Genomic DNA, 23,036 nt, shown 5'->3' on the forward strand with positions numbered 1-23,036 from the left:
CTGTGACCACATCCTCTATGATGTGCCTCCTCCTTGCAGAGAGAGGTAGTGTCTTACCAACACTGTGACCCACGGAGGATTCGTTGCCGCAGGCCACGCAGGAGCGAGTGGCAAGCAGGCTGCATTCACCTCTGAGGGCTTGGTCCGCCCGGGTTCCACCCAGCGGTCCCAAGGGTTGTAGGGGGTCCGAATCATCTACCCTTCCCAACCCCACTAACACAGACTGGGAAGCTCTGCTCTTATTTAACCCCTTAGTTGTATCTCACTCTTTGCAACCCCATGGACTGTAGCCCACCAGTCTCCTCTGTCCAGGCAACAATACTGGAGTGGGTTGCCATTCCCTTCTCCAGTGGATCTTCCTGGACCAGGGATCGAACTCGTGTCTCCTGCATTGGCAGGTGGATTCTTTACCAATGGATCACCAGGGAAGCCCGCTTTCTCAAGGTACTGATTCTCAGCTGGGGGTGATTTTGGCCCCCAGGGGATGTTGTAAGCATCTGGAAGCATCTCTGGCCATCACAATGGCAGGGGCTGCACTGGCACCTACCAGGCAGCGACCAGGAATGCTGCTGAACGTCCTACAGTTCAGCATGGTCCTTCCCTTGTGACAGAGAATTTTCTCTCCCCTCTACCCTCCACCAAATGTCACCAGTGAGGCTGTCCCTTCCCTAAGATGAAACTCAGTTGGACAGAAGGCGATAGATAAGTCAGTGAAGGACTTAAGTGCCTCTTGATCTTAGTGAGTCTATCTTTAAAAACCTATTCAAAACTTATGTACAGACCCCAACAGAGCAGAGGCTCACCTTTCCTTCCATTTCTCTTTTCTTTTCTCCCCCCACAACATCCCTCTTCTGTCAAAATTTATGGATGATTTTGCCTACTTCAATGATTTGTTTTTCTGTTCTTTTTCTTCTCATGGGTTCTTCTCACTAGGCATTGTTAACCGAGAAGCTCAAAGACAGGCTCCCAGAATGAAATGGCAATGCCTCTCTGCAGTCATGGTCCCCAGAGACAGAGCTGACTTAGGAAACTTGCAGGGGGTGGGGGTGCCTGATGCTGCCATGGAGAAGAGTGGGTGCCACTTGGTTGGCATTCCCTAAATCCATCTGACATTGAGTAAAACAAAACAACAACATGGACAGAAATGAAAATCACCCTATTGGGGACAAAGCCAAAAGCAGACTAGTATATCGGCCAGGAAAACTGTCAGCACCAATCACTGTCTGCTAATCCCAGCCCGGCTTTCATCAGCGGCTCCCTGGCACTCTGAGGTATTTGTTCTACTGAAGACTTAAACCAGTTTGTTTTTAAGAAACAGTCCTAATCCCCTCTAACTTTATAATTACTTTTGGTTACTAAGTTACTCAGGGAGCTGAATGGAAAGACAGCCCTTCCCCTCCCACAAACATGATTAACCTTTCTTGGCTTATTTTTCCTAAAGTCTCAAGGGTAGTGCCAGCTAGGGGAAGGGGTAAAGACACTGGGAGGAGAAGAAGGACAAGGAGGAAGAGAGGGAACACAAGGAGGGGAGAGGAGGAGGGAAGCAGGAGGAGGGATGGGGAGGAGAGGCGGGGGAGGAGGAGAAAAGGAGCCAGAGGAAAGAAAGAAAGGGAAGCTCTGCGTCTTTGGCTTACATCAACCTGGTCAAAAAAATTCGGTCACTGTCTAGAGTTGGGGGCTCTTACTCTTTCTTTAAAACAAGTCATTTGTTGTCTCTCCTTCCACCGCTCAGAGAAGGAAACAGAGAGGATACAGATAATCAAAGGGCCATATGCATGGGGCCAGGGCAGGCAGCCAAGTTCCACCTTCAACTTAAAAGTTCAGGAGGAACTTATTAAGAGTTTCCAGTTGTGGTTATCAGAGCCCACTGTGGGTCACCCGCGGACCCTGGCTCAATGGACAAGAGCCCGGCTGGGGACTGCTCCCCAGCACACCCCAGGCTGGGGTCCACAGTCCCCTCCCTCCCCGCCCCCTCCTCTATGGGGAGGTCTTCCTCATGTCCAGTCTCTCTCCCATGCCATGGCCACATGTTGACTCTTGGCAAACACCACTGCCCAGAGCATCCTCATCGGTGTCCACCGGGCCCAAAGACGGGCCGCTTCAGCCACTGACCCACTCCCCCTTCTTATCTCACTCCCAGTTGGGGGCCCTAAGGCTGGGGGAACTGGGGATTGAAAATGGTAGTTCTGGGGCAGAAAGCATGTGAGCCTCCTCCAGGAAAGCATTTCCACTTCTTGACACCGACAGAAGAGCATGCTGAACTTTGCACTGAGCGCCCCTCTTCCCTCCAGGGACCTCCCCTCTGACCTCCCAGCTGACCCACTGGCCCGGGGAGGGCAAGGCCGGTACTCACGCTGCTGGGGTAGAGCATGGGCAGGGGCAGCAGCAGGAGCGGCACGAGGATGACGAGCAGCAGCTTCCTGGCTCCGAGAAGTCCCTTCAGCAAGCCCATCCTGGACCTCCGCCCCTTGGAGCCCGCGCCAGCCAAGTGCTGTGCTGCTTGGCGACGCTCGCCTCCGTCCAGAAAGACTTCTCCAACCTTTCTCGGCTTCCAAGAGTCCTCTTTCGTTTTATGGGCAGAACAGGAGGGCAGGTAGAGCCCCTGTCTACACCAAAAGCCGGGCACCTCGCCTCCGGTTTTAGGTGGGATTGGTGAGCATAGCCTCATGCCCAGCAAAAAGAAAGTGGGAAAGCATGACCCACGGGAACATAGTGGCTCGTTCCCTTTGCTAGATCAGTAATGAAGTCACTTTATTCTACAGCTCAGCAAAAGCCCCCTTAATCGATCAAGAGTACACCTCTGCTGCAGCTGTCTGGCCTCGAAGTCATTTAAAGGCTTCAAAAAAATAAAAGATGCCAAGAGTCTGTGGCGCCCTCCATCATTCTTCTTCTCACTGATGGCCCGCTTTGTGCAGTACCATCTTCCCTTTCTACCTCTGCCGGCTGTGCCCCCTTCCTTTAAAAAGTCTAGTCGTCCCCGCCCCCCTTCCCTTAAAACAAACCCCCAGGGTTGTCAGCAGAGCATGCTGGTCTCTTCTCCCAGGACCTGGCACCTTAACTCTGTTCAGACTTCTTTCCTTCTAATTGGTTTCCCATTATAAATTTGCCTTGAGCCTGGGCCTCCAGAGCAGGAAAAAAAAAAAAAGTCCCCAAGACATTCCTTTTTTCGTCACGGGACAAAATCCTGCTGGAGGCCCACCTTAACACTCCTTCACCTATGGGAAGCGGGACAGAGGCGGTAGCCACGCCCATTTCTCGCAGCCAATCAGCACGTTGGAAAGAATGAGTCAGTATCTCTTCCAAAGGTGGTTCGGGATTGGTCCCAGCAGGGGCCTGCTGATTCCGCAGAACCCAAGAAACTTGCAAAGCTTATTTTTGTTCCTCAGACATGCTAGGAGCTGGAGTGATGACCATCACGGTAAACATAATCCCACCTCCCCACACACTGCTTTAACGATGCAAAGCATAAGACACTGAGCTTTCTCTTTGAGGGCCACTTGCTGACCTAGTCCTCAGGAAGATATGTCTGGTAGCAGGGAGAAAATGAAACATCAACCCTGGAGACATTTGCCCCAGAGGATACAACATCAAGAGGCTTCTCTGGTGGCTCAGTGGTAAAGAATGTGCCTGAAACGGAGAAGATGCAGGAAATGCGAGTTTGATCCCTGAGTTGGGAAGATCCCCTGGAGGAGGGCATAGCAACCCACTCCAGTATTCTTGCCTGGAGAATTCCAGGAGGAGCCTGGCTGGCTACAGTCCACGAGGTCGCAAAGAGTCCGACACAACTTAACAACTAAGCCACCCACCACCACCACTGTACAACATTAAGTATTTCAGATTTCCCTGGTGGCAAAGACCATTTGCTTCAGCGCCCAGGTGAATACAAAGCATCTGAGTCAGCAGAGGACGTTAGCCTCTCAGAAAGACCACAGACCTTTTAGGGAGAGTGGGAAGGGTACTGCCTCTCTGGAAAAGTCTAGACACCAGTTTTATTTCAGAGGCATTTGGAGTATGTCCTTGGTCCTTCTGGCTGGAGTAGGTGTTCAAATGCTCCTCTCTGAGGCTCTTTACCAAAATAGAAGCCGAAGGCTTCCTTTGACTGGTGTGCAAGGAGGAGGTGGGAGGGCAGAAAAAAATGGATGGCTTCAAGAATAGGGCCTTTGCAGCCTTTGGACACTTTCTGCTCCTTATAGAAGTGTTTCTCTTTTCTCAGAAAGGTCATGTGGATATGGGGCAAGGAAGAAAGAGAGAGAGAGAGAAAGCACCCACACTTTTATCATTGGTGGTCTTTGGCAGCATTGCCTTGATCTGAGAGGTGCTGCGGGGAAGTCAAAGGTTGTGAAATTCATGTTCTTGAATTCACAGAACCCAAAAATGGCATTCTAAGGCCTGCAGCTATGCCAGTTGAAAATAATCCCCAGGCTAAAGGTGAAGTGAATCTGGAAAGGTGAGTCTTGAAAACCAGTTCTTCTTGACCCCTAAAGCAGGAGCAGCTGTGGGTGACCTGGTTTGAAATTGTCTTGCCACTGGAGGATGAGCTACTATGACTCATCTCTTTAAATGCTTATTAAAGACTGGCTGTCATATTTACTACATTCAAACCTCATTTTGGGGTGATGATTTTGAAACTCAGGAAGAACAGTAACACGTGTGTGATGTTTTGGTGGCAAACATTAAAGAGAGTGGATGCAGACGGCTGTGGAAGTCAACATTTGATGTTAAACCCATGAGCCACTTCAAATTCTTTGGTGAGATAATCTGAGATAACAAGGATTCCACTGAGCCTGGAAACTCGATCATGACATTTTTATTACAACATAAGTGGATATTTGTTAAATAAAATTATGTGACATGGTCATACCAGTAGTTCTCCTTCAGGACTCTCCATTTTTTCAGACAAAACATTTTCTTAAGGAAATTTTACACATTGCTTCAGAAATATAAGACAAATTCCATTTATATGGAAGGAGGTATCAAAAGTAGTCTAACAATTAGAAAGTTGAATGGTAGTTACCAGGGGTCATGAGGAGAGGGCAAAGTGGAATGTCATTTCATAGGTATTGTTTTTGCAACATGAATAGGTTCTAGAGATCTTTCACACAGCAGTGTGCCTGTAGTTAACTGTTCTGTACCTGTATTCCTAGAAATGGTTTGGTTCAAATGGTAAATTTCATATGACATGTTTTATAACCACAATAAAAAAAAAAAGACATTAAAATGGGTTACGGAAGTAAGGAGCACCATTTAACAAGCATTTAATTTTAGATCAGCGCCCTGCTTCCCAGGTAAAGAGCTCGCCTGCCAATGCAGGAGACACAAGAGACACGGATTCGATCCCTGGGTCCAGAAGATCTCCTGGAGGAGGGCATGGCAACCCACTCCAGTATTCTTGCCTGGAGAATCCCATGGACAGAGGAGCCTGGTGGGCTGCAGTTCACGAGGTCTCAAAGAGTCAGACACAACTGAAGAGACCTAACATGCATGCACGCCCTGTGGAAATATCTTCTGATTCACTACTTATGTGCTTCTCCTTTAGTTAGATTCCAGGTGAGAGGACAGAGCAATGGAAGTTTCAGCCTACAGATGTTTTTCAGTGTCCTTGAGGGACACCAGAGGTAGCCACGAGAATGCCAACTATAGAAGAAACTTCCAGGATTTTTAGATGCTACAATGACCCAGCGTCTAGAAATGGCAGAAGGGTTCCACTGAGTCACAGGCAAGTTTCCGCTGATGTCACACTCTGAATTATGCTTTGAGTGAATGTGACAAAATGTGTCTGGTTGAGACTGTGGTGCGTACAGTGTGGCATTCATGAGACAAAATGGGAGAGTCCATTGCTGTCCAGGCTACTCCTTCACTGCTCTCTGGGAAAAGAGTCGCGATTTGGGGTGGTGTGTGTTGAGCAGAATATTTGATTTTGTTTATGAATGAAGTCATTGCTGGAAAACTCTTTGTGGGTAAACAATTTGTATTCAGACTAAAATAGCATTTAAATATCCAGTATAACTGGCTTCTCTGGTGGCTCGGTGGTAAAGAATCCACCTGAAATGCAGGAGCTGCAGGAGATGTGGGTTTGATCCTTGGGTTGGGAAGATCCCCTGAAGGAAGGCATGGCAACCCACTCCAGTATTCTTGCCTGGATAATCCCATGGACAGAGGAGCCTGCAGGGTTAATGTCCATAGGGTCGCAAAGAGTCAGACGCACACATCTAGTAACAAAAATGAAAATTTCATTTGTCTTTAAAAAGGTTGTGTCCTTCTGGTTCTTTTTTTTTTTTTTTCCAGTTGACTGCCACGTAAGTTTGGACTCGATTATCAGTACAAAAGTGCCTGTAATTTATTTGTGGCAGGGTGAATGAATGAGCTGCCACTGCTATCACCAGTCCTGAGAACAACCCTCTCCTATCCAGGGATCTCCTGCCCTTGGGAGCAGCTGTGAGTATCCTCACATGGTGCTCAGGGACACCAAGTGTGGGCCTTTCTGCTTGGTGACTGAGGAAAGCTCTTAGATCCGTTCTGATAGCCGTGGAGCCCTAGAGCAGATGCAGGACTCTGTCAGACTATTACCCAGTGTCCAGGGACTGAGGCCTCAGCTGACCCCTCCCCAACCCTCATGAGGGCAAAGCCCCAACACTGAAGGTAGGCTGTGAGGCTAATCTGCTTTCTGGGCAATCCCAAACTTGTCTGTACCTTTGTTTTGCCTTTGTTTTATTCAGACAACAATCTCTGAAGGAGACAGTGAGCATCAGAAAGAGCCAGGCAGAGACAGTGAGAGGTTAGCCGGAAGAAATCAAGATGTGCCTTGAGCAATGGATATAGAGATATCAGAATCGGACCCAAAGACAGAGCAGCAGAGACAGCGATGACCACAAAGAGACAAGTGGAGCGATGATGTCAAAGAGAACATGTGATCTTAGGAAGAAATGGAATGGAAAGGCATATATCAGAGTCTGTATCTGAGGGGTGTACAAGAGGTGTAACTGGGGAATGAGAATGAGAGACTGGCTGGTTAGTCTTCTGAGCCTGAGAGTGAGGATGCAAAGTGAGACTGTTCTTTGATGATAAACACCTATTTCTTCATCCTGATATTTCTTCAAAAGATCCTGCAGCTTGTACTGCTAGGTAAAGCTCCCTTAGTCAAAGATTTTAAAGAAGTCGAGACCAGCTTTCATCATCATTAAACGACAATTGTTAAAAACCCATTTCAGAATCAGATTTAGCTCAGTGAGTCCTCGCTTATTCAGAGATTAGACTTCTTGCAATTTAGCCTCTCGAACCCAGTCGTAAACCTTGGATTGGAGAAGCTGGAAACATCTCTGAGCTGGTGAGGAATCTTAATTAGAACTGAGGTGATTTACTTCTGTCAGGGACCTTCATGGATTAACTCTTCTTTAACATAGAATGCTAAAAAGACTTGCTATCTTATCTTTCAGGCCATGGCCAGTTAGAAAGAACAAATTACAAAGGTCAAGTCATGTTGGTAGCAGAGGAAAGTGTGCTCTTATAGCCTGACTCTGAGGAAGGCTGCAGAAATATACCAGATTCAGAGTTAACAAAGCCTGGGAACTTTCAGGGTTGATACAAGCAGTCCAGCAGACTGACAACACAGGTCCAGGTAACATTTCATAGTTAGTTAAATGACGGTGGAAATTTGAGAAGGAGAGGGATCTTAGATCTTATCTAACTCCTACACTAGGATGTCTCCAAGATACTAAATAAAAATGTAAGGCATTTCATATGTATAATTTAAAATATATCAAGTCAATAATTCTGAAATGAAAGATTTGGCATTTGAGGGGGTAAAATTTTGTCATCTGAAAATCACTTTTATTTGGTGCACTTAATTCTCTGAGGATGCTCAATAATTTTAGCATTAGAATAGACAGACCAGGGCATGGGTGCCACCTCTCTTGTCAGGATGACCCTCTCTGCGTTAGCTTGACTTCTCTGTTCAAAAGGCAAGGCATGACAGTAGCATTTCTTTGGGCCTCCTTCATATTTCTCTGCTAAATTAGACCAGCCTTCAGGAAAGAAGCAGCTTGGTATATAAGTCATAACTGATTTTCTGACTGATTCTTCTTGGGGACTTTTGAAAAAGTTGAGGAGTGGGCCCTTGGTTAACAATATATTTATTTGGCTATGGCTTCAGTTTCTTTAGGGCTTCCCAGGTGGCACTAGCAGTAAGGAGCCCGCCTGCCAGTGCAGGAGACACAGGAAAGGCGGGTTCAGATCCCGGGGTCGGGAAGAGCCCCTGAAGTAGGGCCCGGCAACCCACTCCAGTATTCTTGCCTGGAGACTCCTATAGACATAGAAGGCTGGCGTGTTACAGTCCATGGGATCACAGAGTCAGACATGACTAAAGCGACTTTACACACACACACACACACACACACACACTAGTTTCTTTATATCTTATTACAGAACTTTGGAAAGACGTTCATTCAATCCAGCACCCTGATCTCTTAGGGCCAAAGAAATCTGTCCCCCACCCCCCACCTTCCTGTCATGCCCAAACTTTTATGATGTCTCTCCTGTCTCTTTCCTCACTCCTGGGTGTTTGTGTCACGGGCAGTCAGTGCTAAAGCCTATGTTAGACTGCTGCGATGCACCAGGCCAACCATTCACCCTCTGGAGGCGTCTTGAATTACCATCGCAGCCCTTTTCTCCATCTCAGGTCACATTATGGTATAAATCACAATCTTTCGCTTATCAAGAAGTTACAAGGGGCAAAGAGCAGCAGGGCTCCTTATTTGATCTCTGCAGCTCTGAGCTGGCAGTGTGTATTCTGTGCCTGGTCTCTGTAAATGGAGTCGAGAATGAGGAATTTCTGGATTGCTGTATGCTGGTCCCCGCTCCGTGGCCCTGGTGCGGGCCAGTCCCTCAGGGAGATGCTCTCGGACCTGAGGACCGCATCAAGTCATGCCTCAAGGCACGAAAGAGGCTGAGGAGGGACTGGGCCCAGACGTCCTTCTGATACCCTTGGGACAAGGCCGTGCGGTAGGCCGTGTAGGCTAGGGTCAGCGCTGTCCTTTCGAAGTCCTCTTTCTTGAGGATGCCCGGGCGGCTGGAGAGGCTGGCACTAAGCCGCCGGATGTCGGGGATGCTCTTGGGGATCACGTCATTGCAGATGGCGCGGAAGTCCGAGGCCTTCCGCAGGGAGGCCAGCTCCTCGTCCTTGATGGAGATCTTCAGGTCAGGGCTGATCTCAAGTTCGGCCAGCAGGAACTGGGGAGAAACACGGGGTGTGGAAAGGCATGAGGCACCCATGGTCATTGAGGACATAGCATCACCAGAGTCATGATCACATGCGTTCATGTAAGGGAGGTGGCTCACAAAGAGCTTCGGAATCAAGAGACCTGGGTCCCGGGTCTGGCTTTCCCACTGTGTAACCTTGGATGAGTTACTTTACTTCTCTCAGCTTGGTTTTATCCCTCTGTGATGTGGTTAACAACAACACTTCACTGGGATAGTGTGAGGAGTAAGACAAATATGGGCGGCATCTAACACTGTGCCTGGTTCAAAACCACTGTTAAGTGACTGTTGTTTCCAGTGTCCCAAGTCACCCCCTTCTCTCATTTCTCCCTCCCGCCAACCAAAAATCTTCTACAGCACAAACTGACTGTTTTGGATACTTTAAAAGCAGAATCTGGGAATTTGAAGGATACAGAGAATTGTCCTACGAATTAAGTGGGCCACAGAGATCTGTCCTCGTTTCTTACCTGTTCTTTAAGGGTAGGGGTAAGGTCTGTCATTTGCTCTGTGCCAGGCTCATATCAGGAATCTAACAAGTCCTGACTCTTCCCCCTGTCTCTGGCTTTCCCCAGGTCTGACCCATTTTCCATGCTACTGTCTGTTATCTTCCTAAAGCAGATCTGTTCCTCAGACTCCCATGTTCATGACTTGGCAAAGGCTATGCATTTTCCAGTTTGTTCCCCGAGGCAGTGTTTGAAATCTGCTGCCTGGCTCAGCCACGTGGCTGCGGCAGGCTGTCTCCTTCTCAGCCAGACAGTTCTAGTCCTTGAGGACCTCAAGGCAGGAGGGGAACTTGGGTGATCACTGGAGCCCTTTGTTTAACAGCTGAGGAGACTCGGGTCCAGAGAGACATGGTGGCTTGTGTAAGGCTATGTGGCCAATGGGTGGAAGAAGCGGAACTAAAGCTCAGATCTTGAGCCTGCATCTTCATCACTAAACCAGACTGCAGGGCCTTGGGAAATTCACCCTGGTCTGGAGGAGAAATGGGGTCGTGGTTCCAGAGGTGTGAGAGGCAGAGGAAGAGAGCCTTTGGGGTGGCCCCAGACTTGAAAATGGGGCTCTCCCTGTGTGAGGTTACCGAGACTCGGCTCCACTCAGACAACAGGTGTGGCATTGTCTGGATGCTGCTGACCCATCCTGGCTTAAAGCCCTGGCCGGGGCAGACTGCCCTGTTCTGCTGCTTAGGTGCTGGTAGGGGCACCTCTGAGCCCAGTATAAATCTCTAATTTTGCCTCCACTGAATTCCTAATGTTGTCCATCCCTGGGATGACAGGTGGGACAGGAGAGGGGTACGAAGACCACTTGCCTTTGAGGTGGGCAGGATTCTGGGACCTCCACACACAAGTCCAGTCTGGTTCCCCAGGCAGCAGAGGCCACCCACTGTCAGGGGTTCAGGTCACTCCTCCAAAAACCACAGAGAAGGAGCAATGCCTTCTCCGTGGCTTGAGTTGCCCACTCTGCCCTCTGCCTACCTCATAGAGCAGTTCTACTTCCTCCAGGGAGCTCTGCAGGACCGGGTTCAAGGGCAGCGTTGAGGATCTCTTTGGCCGGTAGGCGGCAGGGAAGAGCACGGCTGCAAGAAGTTAAGAGTGAGCGTGAGAGCTTGCTGTGTGCACCGGCTTTTCCCCAGGGGTGAGCTCCAAGGTCAGCCAGCCACTCTTGAGAGTGACTCTGAGTGGTGGTGGATGCAGAGGGGAAGTGACAGACCGCCCTGGTGTGTCCCAGAGAGTCCCAGGCATATCAGAGGTTACTATTTCACACCAATAATTTCAAACCTGGCTTCTTATCAGAATAATTTCAGAAAGTTTTGAAAAATATGTATGTCTAAGGAGTATGAATCACCATGGACCTTTATGTTAGAACAAAAACATGTATAGTATTTAAGACATGGAAGCAACCTAAGTGTTCATTGACAGATGAATGGATAAAGAAGTGGTATGTATACAGAAACAATGGGATGTTACTCAGCTATCAAAAAGAATGAAACAATGCCATTTGCTGCAACAGGGGTGCAACTAGAGATGATCAGGCTAAGGGAAGTAAGTCAGAGGAAAACACATATGATATTGCTTATATATGGAATCTAAAATAAAATGAAACTTATTTACAAAATGGAAATAGACTCACAGACACAGAAAACAAACCTATGGTTACCAAAGGTGGAGGGGGGGTGGTAAATTAGGTGTTTGGGATTAGTAGAGGCAAACTATTATATATGGAATAGATAAGCAACAAGGACCTATTGGATAGCACAGGGGACTCTACCCAATATCTTCTTATAACATGTAATGGAAAAGGATCTAGAAAAAGAATCTCAATATGTATAACTGAGTCACTTGGCTGTACACCTGAAACTAACACATTAGAAATCAACTATATTTCAATACAAATAAAAAAAGAGATGAGCAAACAATTGACCCCACCCCCCAATGCCCCACCCCAATTCAACAAACAACTCCCTAACACTACTGTTCCCTACTAACACTGCACATTTCAGCACTTTACAGAATGGAGTGTACTGGTTTGTGTTTATTGACAACCCCTTGAACCAGAGACTCAGACTTCTGGCTCATTCCCCTGCCGCCCGGAGTAGGGCTGCCAAGAATCGAAGCACAGGTGACGACGTGTAGGAAGAGAGCTGCACAGCCCCTGACACTGGCTCTGGGGGGGTGTGGCGCCAAGGGCTTGACTCAGAAACGCATTGGATATAAAACCAGTGACTTGACACAGGAGTTCCTCAGTGGCTGGATAGAGATGGAGTAGCTGGGAGAAGATGGACGAAGTGCTAGAGGCAAAGAGGACCAAGAATGAGGAGCTGACAGAGGACACGAGAAAGAGAAGACAGAATATTATAGGAACTGTTGTTGCTGTTTAGTCACTAAGTCGTGTCCAGCTCTTTGTGACCCCATGGATTAGAGCCTGCCAGGCTCCTCTGTCCATGGGATTTCCCAGGGAAGAATACTGGAGTGGGTTGCCATTTCCTTCTCTTACTGACCCAGGGATCGAACCCACATTTCCTGCATTGGCAGGTGAATCCTTTACCACTGAGCCACACGAGAAGCCCGCTGTAGGAATAGTCATTAGAGACTGCCCTTCTCCTGGACCCATCAGGCTAGTAGCAGGTGGCCCCATCCACCCTCGCAGCCCCTGCATGTCCCAAGACATGGTGCAGAAAGGATTGGCAAGCCCACTGCCAGCTGTAACAAAAATGGGCCACTTCTTCGAGACACTTGGTTGTGATCTACCAGAAAACTGGGCAAGTAACTATAAAAACAGGTGAGACTTCAAGGGAAGGTTCATTCCCCGAAGTTTGCTATAATTATACATGATCGCTCTGTTTCTTGAATATGGTGACCTTGGACCACCAGGGAAGGGTCCAGTGATGTCCAGAGTACAGTGTTGAAGAAGGGAACTGCATAAGCATTTAGAAGGATTTCTATCAGAAGTGATAACAGTGAAACATCTTTGATGTAAAGGACATTTCCTGAAAAGCTCACTGGTAGGATCCTAACCTCCTGGAAAAAACTGCCTGGCTGTAGAATTGCTGTAATACTGCCATCTCTGTAATCCATTTATTATCTAGCCCACAAGTTCCTCAGGAGCTTGGATAAATACGCTTTCAGACTTCTGTCTGCCCGGCAGAGAACCTGGCAGGCTTTCAGGGTGCACACAAGATGCGGATGCTGACAGACTGGATCCTTACGTTGAGGAGGACCTGGGCGGGCAGAGGGACCGCCCTACTTCCCCAGACCACCTTGGGGGACGGAGCCTATGAACTCCAGAACAGTAGTTCCTTGCCCAGAATTTTGGCAGAATTTTTCTCTTTACCAGAAAAGTGCCCCTTTCCCACAGAAGCATAGATTTTAGGGCTTGAGTGAGCCTCTGCTCACTTGCAGCCTCTCTGCCTGTGGAGCCAAAGAGGACAAGGCATCTACTCCACGTGTTTGCAGCCTTGACCCCACGTGAGAGTCACCCAGGGCACTCAGAGAAGTTCTGATTGAAGTGACTAGGGTGTGACTGGGATAGTCAACTTTTTGAAAGCTTTCTAGGTGCTTTGAATGGCAGCCTGGGTTGAGAATCAGACGGTGCTTGACTGAAGGCTGTGTAGAAGGAGCTGGCCAGGCTGAGTGGCCACTCGCAGTTTAGCCCTGGGTTTCTCAACTTTGACCATGCCTTAGAATCATCTGGGAACTTTAAAGGCCTAAATGCCCCTAATTTCCTCCCAGGCCAGTTCACAGGCATCTCTGGGGTGGATGGATGTAGGCGTCGGGACTCCTGACAGCTCCTAGGTGTTCCAACAGGCACGCAGGGTCTGTAACCACTGTGTTATCCAGACCCACTGCCAAGCAGCGGGTGCACTGCTAGAGTTGAGAGCTGCTTCCATCTGACGGGGCCTTATGCGGGCATCTGAAGAGGTGAAAGAGACATCCTAAAGGAAATCAGTCCTCAATATTCATTGGAAGGACTGAAGCTGAAGCTGAAACTCCAATACTGGCTACCTGATATAAAGAACTGATTCATTTGAAAAGACCCCGATGCTGGGAAAGATTGAAGGTGGGAGGAGAAGGGGACCACAGAGGATGAGATGGTTGGATGGCATCACTGACTCAATGGACGTGAGTTTGAGTAAACTCTGGGAGTTGGTGATGGATGGGGAGGCCTGGCAGTCCATGGGGTCACAAAGAGTCGGACACGACTGAGCAACTGAACTGAACTGAAGAGACCAATTCCCTTGTGTTCTTGGATACAGAGATGGAGACACAAGGAGGGGTGCACTTTCCTTGGCGGGAGGAGGGACAGATGTGGGCTATGTCTTCTTCTGACCATGAAACCCCTTTTCAAGGTAGGATCTGAGAGCAACTTCTTTATGTCTTCTCTGTGATTGTGAAATGAAAGGTCTTGTTCTCTTAAAAAAAAAAAAATCACTCAGCAGCAGGGGAAGGGCAGAGAAGGGAACAAGGTCCCAGCATGGGCCCTAAAGTTATTCAGACCTGCACTTTCTTCACTCAATTGTTTCCCCGGGAACAGTCACTTCCTTTAAGGTGCAGACACTCTGGTGGACCACTAATTCTCAAGAGTCGGGAAGAAAAGGCTTCCTGATGAAAGCTGTGTTTAATAATGGAAACATTGTTTCCAGTAGCCCTTATTCTTAAAGTTTTTAAAATAATAACAGTTCAGGGAAGATTGTTAGAAATAAGGTCAGCCTCTGGACTGGGGCTGGTTATTGCTTCAGAAAGTCTGTGTGGGGAGCACAGGAATCTCAAAGATGGACCCTCCCCCACTCCTCCCATCCCCTGCCTCTGCACGTACCCCTCAGGTTGCTGTGGCTGCTTGACGGTGCGTGTGGGGCAGGGGGCTTTTTGTACCTTGTGAGGTAAGGGTTCACATTCCATTTTATAGATGAAGAAACTTGGAGGCTAAGAAACTTGCCTTCGGCCACCCAACTGGTTTGTAATAAAGACTGAGATTAAAATCCAGGTCTCATGGGCTTCAAAACCCAACACTGCTATATTTAAAATAGATAACCAACAAGGACATATTGTATAGCACAGGAAACTCTGCTCACTACTCTGTAAGAACCTAAATAAGAAAAAAAGTTGAAGAATAGATACATGTATAACTGAATCAGGTTGCTGTACTGAAACTAATAAAACACTGTTTATCAACTCTACTCAATACAAACTAAGAATTAATAATAACAAATCAAAACCAAAAATCAGATGAACAAAAACTCCTCCAATCTCACTGACAGGGTGTGTTATGTGTGCTCATGTGTGTGTGTGTGTCTGTGTTAGTCGCTCAATCATGTCTGACTCTTTTCAACCCCATGGATTGTAGGCCGCCAGGCTCCTCCATCCATGGAATTCTCCAGGCAAGAATACTGGAGTGGGTAGCCATTCCCTTCTCCAGGGCATCTTCTGACCCAGGGATTGAACCCGGGTCTCCTACATTACAGGCAGATCCTGGTCTGAGTCACCAGGGAGGTCCTACAGGACGGATATAGTTAATTAGAAATGAATGAATATATATGGTGTAAAACATACGCTTAAATGAATCACACATGTTTTTAAAACAAATCTCTAACTTTGATTTATAATGTGTTATGCAAAGTTATTTTATTTCCTTGGGCTCCAAAATCACTGCAAACAGTGACTGCAGTCATGGATTTAAAAGACTCTCCCTGGAAGGAAAGTTGTGACAGCATATTCAAAAACAGACATCACTTTGCCAACAAAGGTATGTATAGTCAAAGCTGTGGCTTTTTCAGTAGTCATGTATGGTTGTGAGTTGGACCATAAGGAAGGCTGAGTGCCAAAAAAGTGATGCTTTTGAACTGTGGTGTTGGAGAAGACTCTTGAGAGTCCCTTGGACAGCAAGGAGGTCAACCCAATCAATCCTAAAGGAAATCAGTCCTGAATATTCACTGAAGGACTGATGCTGAAGCTGAAGCTCCAATACTTTGGCCACCTGATGTGAAGAGCTGACTCATTGGAAAAGATCCTTATCCTGGGAGACACTGAAGGCAGGAGGAGAAGGGGCTGGCAGAGGATGAGATGGTTAGATGGCATCACTGACTCAATGGATATGGATTTGAGCAAACTCCCGGAAATAGTGAAGGACAGGGAAGCCTGGTATGCTACAGTCCGTGCGGTCTCAAAGAGTCAGACACGACTGAGCGATTGAACAACAACAGTCTCAGGAGGGGCCTGAAATGCTGCCTAAGCGTTACTCACGTTTCCTGATTCCTCTCTATTTCAGCATGAAATAGATGATTCCACACCTCCTCCTTTTTCCTGACACCAGTTACCCACCTCTTGCCCGGATCCTCTGACTTCCCTTCTGTTATTCTTTCCCTGCTCTCATCTAGAGCCTTGGACCAGGTCTCCAATAAAGACTCACTCACCTTTCCACCTTTCTCTCCCACGTCATTAGTTTTCCCTTCTCTACTGATTTTTCAAACTGGCATGAAAACACATTGCTGCTTGCTGCTTCTTAAAAAAAAAAAAAAAATCCTCCCTTGCCAGCCGCTCTTGCTCCTCATCCATCTCTTCGTATTGCTGACTCCTGGCCTCAGCCTGTGTCAGGGTGCGTGACTCCTCTCTCCTCACCACCCTGACTTTCGAACTGATCGTCTGCTTTGTATTTCCAGGTCAGATTTCTAGATACCCACCTGCCAATGGGAATCTCCTTTTGGATTTGTAACAGTTGTCTTTCCTGATCCTGACCCAATGCCAGTCCCCACCACCCCTCGCACCTGTTCCTCTTCCCCCTCCTTGCCTGCTGTCTTTCCATCTCTCGCAGCTGCTCAAGCCAAAACCTAGGAGTCGTGAGTCATCTTTGCCTTTTCTCTTTCACATTTCACACCCAACAAATCAGCAAATCTCGTTGGCTTTACCTTCAGAACATACGTGGGATCTGGCTACTTCTTACCACATCCCTGCTAACCTCCAGGCGTCTAAACCTTGAACATTTCTCCTAATAGTGCTCTGCTTCTATCCTTGGCGGCCATCATCATCCTCATTGCATTCTTTTTTTTTTTTTTTTGACCATGCCACACAGGGAGGGATCTTAGTTTGCCTACCAGGCATGGAACCCATGCTCCCTGCAAAGGAAGCAATGAGTCTTAACCACTGGAAGGAAATCCACCTCATTGTATTCTTAACAAAGCAACTAGAGCAATTCTGTGAAAACACAGGTTCCATGATATCAGTCTTCTGCCAGGAAGCTTCTGTGACTTCTCGTCTCCCTGCGAGTAAAAGCCAAAAATCTTCAGATGTAGGAAATGGCAGCCCACTCCTGTATTCTTGCCTGGAAAATGCCATGGACAGAAGAGCCTTGTGGGCTTTTGTCCGTGGGATTGCAAAGAGTCAGACATGCCTAAGCACCTGAGTGCACACATATAAATATATGGATTCTTTTCCATTATAGGTTATGTAAGATGTTGAATATGGTTCCCGGTGCTATACAGTAAGTCCTTATTTTTATCTATGTTATATATAGTAGTTTGTATCTGCTAATCCCAAATTTTTAATTCATCCCCCTCCCACCCGTTTTCTCCTTTAGTAACTGCATGTTTGTTTCCTGTGTCTGTTTCTGTTTTGTAAACAAGTTCATTTGTATCATATTTTAGATTTCACATATAAGTGGTATCCTATGATATCTGTCTTTCTCTGTCTGACTTTACTTACTACAATAACCTCTAGGTCCATCCATGTTGCTGCAAATGGCATTATTTCATTTTTACGGCTGAGTCGCACAGAGTCGGACACGACTGAAGCGACTTAGCAGCAGCAGCAGTATTCCATTGTATATAGGTACCGTATCTTCTTTATCCATTTTCTGTCAATGGACACCTAGGTGCTTCCATGTCTTGGCTATTGTGAATAGTGCTGCCGTGAACATTGAGGTGCATGTATTTTTTGGAACTAGAGTTTTCTTCAGATATGTACTCAGAGGTGGGATTGCTGGATCATATGGTAGCTCTATTTTTAATTTTTTGAGGGACCTCCATACTGTTCTCCATAGTGGCTGCACTAACTTACATTCCTACCAACAGCGAAGAAGGGTTCCCTTTTCTTCACACCAGAGAAGCTACTTTTAATTATTTCAGTCATGCCTGGCACCTGTCTTGCTCTCTATGCCTTAGCTCCTTCAGGCTTTCTTGCCCAGACATGCAAACAGAAGCCTGTCTAAATGGGAGAGCCTATTTTTGCTTTGAGCCTGATCTTCTCGTTGACTTTTATAACTTGTGGCAGAAATCTCTTCTTCCCTCCCATCTCTCAAATAGGTTAAAAAAGCAAACAAACAGAACAGTATTAAGACTATGGCTTCTGTGTAACTGTGTACAGCATCTGTGCCAAAGAACTTGTTGGAAAGGACTCAAAAGGTAGACCATATCAAGCCGAAATAAAACCATATTTCCAATGAATCAGTTGAAGCAACTCTATGGAAACAGCCATGGATGTGGAAAGGAAAAGCCCTCATTTATAAAAGCTCTTTTGCCAAATCATACTGATGTCATTTACTTTTTGGCTCCTGGGCCAGCCCTTCAGACAGCAGTCCCCAATCTTTTTGGTACTACGGATTGGTTTCGTGGAAGACAATTTTTTCATGGACTGGGGCGGGGGATGGCTTCAAGATGATTCAAGTGCATTACATTTATTGTGCACTTTATTTCTATTATTACATCGGCTCCACCTCAGATCATCAGGCATTAGATGGGGGGCAGAGGGTGGCTGGGAACCCTTGCCTTTAGAAACACAGTGCCATTCTGAAGAAGCCAGAATCTTAGTCCCTTGTGCTGGGCATCTTCCTGGAGTGATTCTGAAAGGGCTGATGTGAGTCAGCTCCCCTTGGCCAGAACATGCCACCACCCAAGGGGAGCCCCACCGCCCAAGGGGAGCCCCACCGCCCAAGTGGAGTCAGGGCATGCTGGGAGCACCTGGAAGGGGTGGAGAGGCGAGGATGAGGACAGCAAGGATCTGCTGCTAGAAACTGAGCGCAGGAGTGAGGTTGAGCTCTAGGCTTTCAACGGAGGGATCTGGGGATTTGTTAACTTCTTCCCTTCCTCCAGTTTTCCTGTTAGTGTTCAGAACAACAGCCGCATAAACGCAGTGACAAGCAGCAAAGTGGCTGCTCAGTCATGCTGGACCAGTGAGTCAGTCCCTACCTGGGGCCCTTCGCTCCACGGAACATTCATGATTGAAAACACACAAGACACTGAGCTGGACACCTGAAAATGGCACTGGAGAGCCACCTTCCTTATGAAACTACTTTAAAAAGAAATAACATGTATATGGAGTAAAAATTAAATATTTATAGGAATTCATGCATCTTTCTGTGTTTTAAGACTGGCTAGGTTCCCTGCGGTCCCTCAAGTGGTGCGCTGGCAGGATCGGGTGGGACGGCGACTCCGGCCAGGTGTGTCCACTTCCAGGAGGCCTCGCTAACCACAGGTGAGTCATTTAATCTTAATCCAGTCGGTGAGGCTGGAGCAGCCGTGCTGGCCCAGGGAGCCACCTCCCAGGGCGGAATCCTAGAGAGCGCGTCTGAGGGAGAGGCTGGGAGAATGGGAGGGGAAAAAAGATGTCCTGCCTCAGGGTGTATTCCTGTTGGGTTTATTTCCCCACTTTCACCCGAGGGGCCAGGCGGAGGGGGAGGGTGGAGGCTGGTGTGGTGCTGTGGGATGGGGGGAGGAGGATTTGTAGGGAGAAGTTGCCCTCCGACTCTTTCCATAGGGAATTCTTCTGAATTAGGCCTGGCGGTGGAGGCGGGGGTGGGGCTGGGGTAAGGATGAAAGTGAAAGGGACTGTTTATGCGTTTGGAAAAATTGGTTTTCTTTGGGTGTGACTCCCATTCCATCTTAAAAAAAATGACAACTGTGGATTATTTTCATGATTAGACAAAATGTTGAAATGAATTTTAAAAAATCAACCACGTGGAAGACTTGATGCTGGTTGGAAGGGCTCCCATATCATTTGTTGGCTCCGAACGCTGACATGAACCGCTAATCCAGCACTTAGTATCAGCGGCCTCATGGAGGCCTCCATTTCAGCTGTGTTGGCTTTGTGTCTTTATATAGATTATTGATACGGGGTGGGGGAGCGGGGGGGGGGGAGACCTTCCCCCGGGAAGAGTGAGGAGAGGGCCAGAGCAACTGCTCTCTGGATGTTGCTGTAGAACTTATAGGTTTTCTGTTGAGAACCTCACACCTTCTTTAACGAAATTTTTTTAAGTGGTAGGTAATAGTTGACCTTGATATAGCTCCTCATTATCTAGGAAGCATTTTATTTACATATTTGAATATGACCCTCACATAACAACGCAATGAGGGTCACTTTTTGTTATTGTTAATATGTTATCTGTTCATGAACTAAAGCTCAGAGAGGTCAAGAGACTTGCCAGACATCACACAGCCAATTAGAGGCAGAACTTAAAATTTTTTGAGTTCCTTGCAGTTCATGATGCAGCTATATTGTATTTATAAGACTTGTAAAAAAAAAAATCAAACCATCTCATTTGGCTTTCTAACAGCCTGTGTGTTAGGAAGAGTGGATATTATCATCCTTTTTTAACAGGCAGATTAAGGTAGGCCCCAGTGTCACACAGGGCTAAACGACAGATCACAACGCCGAGGTCTCTTTGCTCTGTGCTTCCAAGTGTTACCCCCCAGATTTGTGCACAGGATGAGCAGGGAAGTGTGTGTGTGTGTGTGTGTGTGTGTGTGTGTGTGTGCACAGGGTGATGTTTACCAGGAAAAAAAAAAAAAAAAAACAGGGAAAGTGCTTCATTAATTATCTGTCCCTGCTGTTGCTGCTAAGTTGCTTCAGTCGTGTCCGACTCTGTGCGACCCCTAGACAAGAATCATTTCACTGCCCAGTATAGAGAATTGGCAAGTCCCTAATCTCAGGTTTACAAGTAAGGGAGTAAGAACCCTAATAAGTGCCTTGACTTTTGCTTTCCCCCATATCAGATCCACCTGCTCCATGCTGCTCTGTGCCCCAGCTGGCGGCTTCTTCCTTCCCTGACTCTCTCCTTGAGAACCAGAGGGAGCTCATCCCCTTGCTGCTGTGCCGTCTTCACCTCACTTTGGATCTCTGGGAATACCAGCAAACCTGACTTCTTTTTTTAGTTCTTTCCAGCGCAGAGATCTCATTGACTTTAGGAAGCAGAAAGATTTCAGTTCAGATTGGCATGCAGTGGTCAGCGCAATGGGCCCCTCGCTTCCTAAGTGATACACCTTAGTTGACTGGAGGTGCTGCCAGTGTCTGCCCACGGGAACCAGAAAAAGATGCCAGGCCAGGTCTGAGGAGCCACGTCCCAAGGGGAAGGAAGTCGGCCATGGGGAGAAGCCTTGCTGGGCTTCTTCCTTTCCGGGGGAGGCTGGCCGGGGTAGTAGCAGCCAGGCAGACACCAGGTTGCTGAGGGGATTACTATTCCTCTTCTGTTGCTGGGCCAGCTCTCTCCAGCTGGAAAGGTGTGACCACTCCTGCTCAGGAAGCAGTGTGGAGCCCTCCACGTGGACACGCCACGTCCCCCAGGGAGCAGAACTCTGGCCGGCCAGCACCCCCAGTGCCATCATATTAGCATCAGCCCTGGGCACCTGCTCTCCCCACACCCTGCCCAGCTGGTAGCAGCCTGCAGGGCACTTGCAGGAGTCTGTCCACATTCTACGAAGCAAAGATGACCTTCTCCCCAGCCTGTCAGGAAGGGATGCTCTCTGCACTCTCCACCTCAATCCCATTTTCTCAGTGGCTTTGATTTTTTTTGGGTGTCATTTCCCCCATCACCTTCTAACACCTTCTAGCCTGTTGAGAAGGATAAAGCATTTGACAGAGAGGAGATCAAAGGAGGGCACAGGGCTTCTAATTTCCTTCTGCTCCCTCCACGCCTCCAGATTCCTAATGATATTCAAGAAAGAATCATAAGCATCAAACAAATAAAGGAAAGACAACTCACCCCTGGTCCACCTGTGAGACAGAGTGGCCTGAGCATCGGAATACAGCAGCAGAAGCAGCAACGTCTTCCAACACATCTTTTCCTCCAAAAAGGTCAGACGTCGCCCTCGAACCCAAGGGGACCCCAGGAGCCACAGGTATGCCTGTGCTGGTCCTCCCAGGGCAGTGGTGATGTTCTTACCACCCCTCCGTCTTCAGACGTGTAGAGACGCCCTCTCCTGCCTCCCAAGGGTGGAGCGGGGGTTACTCCCGGGGAGGACAGGAGTGGGTCCTCTGTTACTCCTACTCTCTCTGGGATTGGGGCACTGGGCTTCCACAGAGAGACTCTGTTTTTGAGCACATCTGGAGTGACTCACGGGGCATGTGATCTCTTTGGCAGTGGGGCGGATAAATATAATTTCTGTTCTTGAGTTCCATGTGTTGGATGCACCCACTGGAATTTTTCTTTAACAAACAGACTCGCGGAACTTGTTAGAGAGCCCAGCAAAGAGCTGGCTGCTGTCCCCGTATACACACACACACACACACACACACACACTCACACCAGCGCCAGGGACGAGAGCTACAGCGAGAGCTGGGAGACTTGCCTGGCAGACACCAGGACCGACTGAACCCAGAACAGCAGAGTCATTGCGGTGTCTGGGCTGAGCGTCCCCTGTTACCCTTCTGTGGAGCTAGTCCTCGTGAGGAGCAGGAGAGAGTTGCTGTGGTGTGTAGGTTATTGTGTGGGCAGGTGATGATCCAGGGGCCCACAGGTGACCCCGTTTGCATTCACGACACCTCGATTTCTGGACTCTCTAGACATGGTACCAAACCACTTTGATTCTCCCAAGCAAAATAGTAGTGTTTTTCCATGATCATACTTTTGGCATTTGATTAATTTTTATTGAGATATCCTTGACATATAACACTGTGTAAGTAAGTTTGAGGTGTACAGCGCATTGAATTCCCCCCTCCTTTGGTTTCACTGGGTCTTCATTGCTGTGTGGGCTCTCTCTAGTTGCAGTGAGCTGGGGCTACTCTGTTGCGGTGCCTGGCCTTCTCATTGCGGTGGCTTCTCTTGTGGAGCACAGGCTCAGCAGCTGTGACACAGGGGCTTTGGTTCACCTCAGCATGTGGAATCTTCCTGGATCAGGGGTTGAGCCCATGTCCCTTGCATTGGCAAGTGGATTACCTAGTCACTGTACCACCAGGGAAGTCCTCCAACATGTTGATTCGATATGCTTCTCTTTTGCAGCGTGATTGCCACCATAGCCTTAGCGAGCAACTTACATCACCGAATCATCATTTCTCTTTTTGTGGTGAGAACATTTAAGATCTGTGACC

At 47.9% G+C, this 23,036-nt stretch overlaps 2 protein-coding genes across 3 annotated transcripts in view; both read right to left on the bottom strand.

The window, feature by feature from the left end:
* SLC13A4 (solute carrier family 13 member 4) overlaps positions 1-2,939 on the bottom strand; it is a 43,098-nt gene extending 40,159 nt beyond the window's left edge. For both annotated transcript variants that reach the window (XM_042248883.2, XM_027968846.3), the window contains exon 1: positions 2,354-2,939. In XM_042248883.2, coding sequence (XP_042104817.1) covers positions 2,354-2,668 — 315 coding nt within the window. In that variant the 5' untranslated portion in view covers positions 2,669-2,939. The remainder of the gene's footprint in view (positions 1-2,353) is intronic.
* Positions 2,940-4,794: 1,855 nt separating this feature from the next.
* FAM180A (family with sequence similarity 180 member A) lies at positions 4,795-22,017 on the bottom strand. Its single transcript, XM_012177191.5, has 3 exons — positions 21,712-22,017; positions 10,725-10,825; positions 4,795-9,225 (listed from the first exon to the last, which is right to left on the bottom strand). The coding sequence occupies exons 1-3, from the start codon at positions 21,785-21,787 to the stop codon at positions 8,881-8,883; spliced, it is 522 nt and encodes a 173-aa protein (XP_012032581.1). The 5' UTR covers positions 21,788-22,017; the 3' UTR covers positions 4,795-8,880.
* Positions 22,018-23,036: the final 1,019 nt, after the last annotated feature.

Source organism: Ovis aries, chromosome 4, assembly GCF_016772045.2.
Source record: "Ovis aries strain OAR_USU_Benz2616 breed Rambouillet chromosome 4, ARS-UI_Ramb_v3.0, whole genome shotgun sequence".
Classification (NCBI taxonomy): Eukaryota; Metazoa; Chordata; class Mammalia; order Artiodactyla; family Bovidae; genus Ovis; species Ovis aries.